The sequence below is a fragment of the Vigna radiata genome, chromosome 7, assembly GCF_000741045.1.
Source record: "Vigna radiata var. radiata cultivar VC1973A chromosome 7, Vradiata_ver6, whole genome shotgun sequence".
Classification (NCBI taxonomy): domain Eukaryota; kingdom Viridiplantae; phylum Streptophyta; class Magnoliopsida; order Fabales; family Fabaceae; genus Vigna; species Vigna radiata.
The window spans coordinates 34,329,394-34,335,563 of record NC_028357.1 but is presented as its reverse complement, the minus strand read 5'-3'; the positions used below and the strand labels follow the sequence as shown (position 1 = coordinate 34,335,563).

Genomic DNA, 6,170 nt, shown 5'->3' with positions numbered 1-6,170 from the left:
GGGTGCAGAAAGCAATAGTGAAGGTAAATATTGGACATTATTAAGGCCTTATTTTAACACGTTTCAAATGCACAAAGTTGGGGATAACCGACATTCCTAAAGATTCTTCTTCCATTGATTCTTCATTCATGGAATCACAAAGTGTTTCCTTTTGTTGGGTAAATGGAATCTTCGCATTGATTTGATTGGGAAATTACAAATGAGAGAAAACAACTAATTATGTTTTGTACTTAGGATAAGGTAAAAATAATTTATCATTATTAAAATATTCTTTTCTTCTAAAGCATAGTACCGTAGTTACTTTAATTCATGAAATTGATAATAGAGGAGGGACCTAGGCCTTTTTGTTTGAGATTAAGACTTATGTTAATCAATATATTATGTTTGAATTGTCCAATTATCGGATAAATGTCTTCTCACTTTACTACTTATGTGATTACTTGTATAATTCGGTGCTCTTACCTAAACTTACAAGGAAGCAATGCATGAAGACACTTGTGTAAGAAAATAAACAGTCACCCTATGAATTCTCCCCACATCTATGAACATCATGGAAAATCTCAAAGTAGCTTACAACACAAATTTTTGTTCACCCCACTGCAAGTTTGCACTGATCCTATATCCATTGTGCATCAATACAGAATATTACGAACTTGAACATTTGATTGATTTACTGGTAAAAACCCGTGATAAGGATATCCATAAAATGGCTAATTGATGATGAAACAACTAAAACGAACAATTTTATGGTGTTAATCAAGATACAATGTCTTGATAAGGCAACAGCCCTTTCACCTTCTCCACCACAAAGACAGAAAAAATTAGTTTCTAGGCGAGAAATGATACGGGGCAATAAATAAAAACAATAAAACATGGTGATTGTAAATTGGTATTGTCATAACTAGTTCTTTGTTTTAATCTTCTCACTCATTCGTGTTTGTTGAGAATGAGGAGAAAATAGTGAAAAGTACAGCCACTCCATGAAGTGCTCGGCAATCCACTTTATCCACCAAAGATTCAGTGAGTCCCAATTATCCACCAAAGATTTAATAACCATTGATCTGAGGCCTTGATGTAGGGCCAACAAGCCGTGAAAAAGGAACTTGTGTCCTGTTGCTTCCTGTGTTCAGCGCCCTTTGACCTGAAAACCTATCATTTACTTTTGGATCCGATACAGATCTCGAGAATGCTTGTGCAAGTTCAACTGCTGAAGCACCCCTACCATACCGAATGCCAGCAGCACCTGGAGATGCTTTAGGCTGCTGCTCCACAGGCTTGCGCCATGTCTCAGGTGAAGGTTGCCTCTCAGAAGCCTGTGGCCTATCAGTCTCCCTCACAGTTCTCCGAGTATCACCCCGCCAATTTCTTCTCTGTGCATGAACCCTTTCACCATCTACCCTTTGCTCCTTCCTTTCAGTTTTTCTGACAGTCCTTTGATCGAGATGAGCATCCTCAGTCTTTTCACTGTACCGGCTCTGGTTTGAATGTTCAGTATGATGTTTCTCAGCCCTCAAAATGTTGTTTTCAACCCTTCAAGCAACAAGATTTATTGGTAATTAGCAAGAATTGTATCAGACTCCAATGACTATTGAGTTAAATGGTATGGTATAGCGTACAGAAAGACAGAACAAGTCCTTACCGATTCGAATGCTCCACCACATCATAACTGTTGATTGACACATCATCAATCCCTCGCTCCTTCAACACCTGTGGAAAAGGTTGCTAACATTATTAGGATGAAAACAGAAGCCAAGCACGGACAAAATGAAAGAAAAGTAATGTCAGTGGCAGCAGTTGGCATTATAAAACACATTAATTATAGGAAAAGAAAATATTCCACCCATACTGGGTAGGGGTGATTTTACCAGGATAAAAACACAACGATAATAAAGGTAAAGCATGAATCTAACTGGCATTTAGGATAATACGTGAAAAAAAAAACATACTAGTTCTCGCGGGCGAGCACCACCAAATAAAGCATTCCTGAAACATATGCATGGGCCATTCCATTATTATACAAGAAGCCACAAATAATTAATCAAATAAACTTTCTGAAAGTAGCCCTATTTATGAAATGCGCAAAGACACGAGATAAAATCAAGACACCGCAAAGTTGAGAATCCCAATCCAAGATATAATATTTTATTAAAGTAGGACATGATTGAGACGTGGCTGAATTCAATAATGTATAATGCTTGGTTACTCTTACACTCCTAAACTACAGGAATTACATACACTAAAGGAAGAAAACCAAAAATGAGACATGCATTCTCTATGTTATGAGGCCCCTTAACCAACATATCTATAATGAGAAGTAAACATAAAGCATTCCTTATAGGACAAGAATAAAAGCAAATATAAAACAACTATTCTCGAAGTTAAAAGCAAACATAAGAATCAATAATAGCACTACTTAGAAGTTTTTTATTCTGAGGCATTGATGAATCTTTACTACTAATTATAATTCCAAAAGGCTTGATAAACATGTAATGTGAATTTAATGGCCAAATTCCAATTAAAAGCATGAGGCAAGCCCTAAGCCAAATCTACCTGAACTGCTCCAAAATTTTAAAATGTACTAACTAAATTTGAATGAGTAAAAAGGATACAAACACACATAGAACTATTGCTATCTATAATATAACATGTTTCCATATGTATGATGTGTAAATGTAATTCCATGGCCTATTCAATTTTGTTTCATATGAAATGTATAAGGTGCAGATGATCAGACAGAAATAGAGGAAGCTGGATGAGGCTCGTCAAGGAGTTAACTGATGAATAGCTAAGTTTAAAAACTGCTGGGATAAATTTCTTTCTGGTTTATACTGGGAATACCACCTTACTTTCTTTTCGCAGACGCTGGCATCCCCACATTTTAACAGGAAAAAATATAATTCTACCATTCCAAAAACAAACATATTGCAGACATTTGTTCAATGGTCATGTGACCAATCTATTAGTCTTTGAAGAATTAAAACCACTTCTCTTCCAGTGTCTCACCTCCCTAATCCTCTCCTCCATCACTTTCCGAATTTAGAGAGCACAACTCTTACTCCAAAATATGGCATTTTGAAAGTAACAAATATCGAATGAAACTTCTAATATTTTCCATAATTATAATCTAATTAACAAAAAGAACGAAGTTAATATTCCTATCAAGAACATACAAGAATCAAGAAAACATGAAATGTGCACACAATTCCCTTTTCTGTTACTTTCATTAAAATTCTAAATTTCACTTAGAATTTAGAAGTTATAGGCATAGAGTGTCTCTCTTGTGCTTTCTGGGTGTATGTGCATGTGTGCCTCAGTGGTAAGTCTTGGAATCACACCTGCCTTTCTTCCTGATCATGCTAAACAGAAAATATTCGAGTTGTAGACTTGTAGTAAAGGAGGATCACTTTTGTCACAGAGAACACAAGCATTCTTTACTCCGATGAAGACAAGCTATATCGCTAAACTACTTGTAATAAGTTAAAAATTCCTAAATTGACAGCCTCACACAACTGACCTGTCTCTTTCACTGTTTCCGTCCAACTGTTCAACAGGATGAGACCGAGGCTTCAAATTCAGCTTGGGACGCTGTCCTGACTCCTTACCGCTGTCAGACCCAGCTGATACAGGCTTCGCAAAATTGGCATGGCCATGTGCCAGATAAACAGTTTCAACATGACCAGAATCATTAACCTGACGATTACCCTACCATGAAGCAAATAATAGAATCCATAAAGCAACCATAAGACTAAATAAAAGTTAATCACCCAATCCCCCTGCAACAGACAGAGATAAAAAAAAAAACTCCTGTGAAAAGGAATCTTGTAAGCTGAACTTGTGAATACCTGCGCATACTCCATAGCAGCATGTTCTGAATTTTCCTGCGGCTTTGCCCTTGGTAGCAACTTCAGTTTAGGTCGCTCAGTTGGTTCAGAAGGCATAGGGTGCTGCAAGTCAGACCCAACAATTTTGTCCTCGTTTCGAGCCAGCTGAACCCCATCAGAGTTATAAGGTGCACTTGTAGGTCGTACATCTGAATACCTGGAAACCCCAGACCTTTCATAATTTAGTAACTCATTCCTACCACCTTGCACCTGATTATCAATGCCTAAGGTCCTTTCAGCATGTCTTGCTAGCATAGCATCATAGTGCTCCTTTTCACCAACCGCATCCATCCTATTATAGGCAACACTACCATTAACACGTGGTCTATTCTCCACTTCAGGAGATCTAACAATCTCAGCATCTGCCTGATAATGTACCGCCTTTGACTGCCATCTACCAGAAGACACCTTCTCGAGAGCACTCGCATGAGCCAACTTGGAGGCAGCACTAGCACTAGACCAGGCGGGTTGCTCCGGCTCAACAGCACTTGCCACTTCTTTCCTCATCGACCATGCGTTCGGATAACCACCACCACCACCAGTTCCCTGCTCCTTACTACCTCCTAAACTCTGAGGATTCATCCCTACGTGCACTGCATCGGTAAGCCTCGCAGAGTACGAGTTACCCATCCCAATAGTATTTTGAGAAACTGGAGTGACTTGCCTGCCTAATGAACTCCCTCCCAGTCCATAATCCGGCCTCACTTCAACACGAGAAGGCGGACCACCACGAATGCTCTCATCACTGATTGTCCTCCGAGGCACCGAAACGCCATCGAGGGGCTTCCTCTCATCCTCATCAAAGTTCCTACCAATCGGGGCAGTGTGTGACAGAAACGGGCTTTTATCATCGTAATGCCTAGTTGCCGGCGACGTGTGTGGCCGAGACCAATGATCCGACCGCCCCATCTGTGTTCCCCACGCCAAAGGCCGGTCAAAACCAGAACGATCTGAAGCCCTCACAGTCCTGCAAAAGACCAAAAATACCAAAAAAAAAAAGGTAAGACATTGCACAAACAGATCCATCACCAAAAAACCTCACCATACTAAACGGAAAAGGAAATCATGTACAATTTAAATCCACAGATCTAATTCCTCTCATACACACCCCTTCATTTTTTTATTTGCAAAACCACAAAATCAAAAGGGGTTCCCATTTGCGAATAATCGAAGACACATCAAACTAACACAAAAAGATCAAGAATTAAAATACATATATTGAAAACAAGGAAAAAAAACATTAAAGGGGTGTTACTTACACGCCAGGAGCAGAAGGTAGAGGGAGATCAGAGGGTATAGAACCGCCATGGAAGTCCTTGAGCGTCATGGTGTTACCGCTAACTTTCTTCTTCGACATTCTCCCTCACAAAAAATAAAAAAGAAAAAAAAATTAAAAAAAAAAAGGAAGAGAAGAATCTCAGTCCCAAATCCTGAAATTAAGGGTGGTGGTTGCTGCTGGAAGCGAAGGGAAGATTAAGGAGGAGAACCCCACGAGTGGGAATGGAGAAGAACAGCGGAAGGAAGAAGGCGACTACTATAGGTATTGGGTTTGGTTTGGGGTGCGAAACAAAAGTGAAGAGTGTTGTGGGAGAATGATTGTGAATGATATTCTCTCAACAGTTTTTTTAATTTATTCTTCGAATTTATTTTCCTTCATCTTCTTTTTAAATCTATAACTAGAGACATTTAGTTTTAATATTTTAAGATTTCTGATTTTTTTTGGTCTAACAGTTTAAAATAAGACATTAAAGAATAAACGATAATGATTGCTTTTTATCGTCAAATTAAGATTATTTATTTTAAGGTAATTATAATAATTTTAACATTAACTTTTTATGTATTTATATCATTTATTTATACCATAATAGATCAAAGAGAACGCCTTCTCTTCTCACAAAAAATTTTGGATAACGATATTTAGACAACATTTTTTTGACAACATTTGAACATTGATTACGTGTCAATATGTGATTAGTCGTAAATTATTCCATAATAGTGTTTATGATAATTAATATGTGACACGTAATCAATGTTCAAATGTTGTCAAAAAAATGTTGTCTAAATATCATTATCCCAAAATTTTATACCATCTTACATAATCAATAATTAATAATAATAATAACAATAATAATTAATATTTATTAACAACTAATTTTATAAAACAAACTATTATTTTTAATAATTGTTTTTTATTTAATCACTTATAATAATAGCAAGAGATCGGGTTAGATCGATACCTATCTACTACAAGTAAATAATAGTCTCATTACTTGTCATGTTACTTGTTGA

The 6,170-nt window shown here is 37.3% G+C and overlaps 1 protein-coding gene across 1 annotated transcript; it reads right to left on the bottom strand.

Moving 5' to 3' along the window:
* Positions 1-690: 690 nt before the first annotated feature.
* LOC106768725 lies at positions 691-5,506 on the bottom strand. Its single transcript, XM_014654012.2, has 6 exons — positions 5,141-5,506; positions 3,843-4,848; positions 3,515-3,702; positions 1,947-1,983; positions 1,640-1,707; positions 691-1,530 (listed from the first exon to the last, which is right to left on the bottom strand). The coding sequence occupies exons 1-6, from the start codon at positions 5,236-5,238 to the stop codon at positions 1,047-1,049; spliced, it is 1,881 nt and encodes a 626-aa protein (XP_014509498.1). The 5' UTR covers positions 5,239-5,506; the 3' UTR covers positions 691-1,046.
* Positions 5,507-6,170: the final 664 nt, after the last annotated feature.

What these genes read in the sequence shown, in the direction of transcription:
- LOC106768725 (XM_014654012.2), bottom strand. Translation starts at nt 5,238, where the DNA reads ATGTCGAAGAAGAAAGTTAGCGGTAACACCATGACGCTCAAGGACTTC. An exon ending in GGAAACAGTGAAAGAGACAG is followed by an intron (nt 1,984 to 3,514) that starts GTCAGTTGTGTG and finishes CATATGTTTCAG; the next exon opens with GAATGCTTTATTTGGTGGTG. An exon ending in GTGCTCGCCCGCGAGAACTA is followed by an intron (nt 1,708 to 1,946) that starts GTATGTTTTTTT and finishes CCTTTTCCACAG; the next exon opens with GTGTTGAAGGAGCGAGGGAT.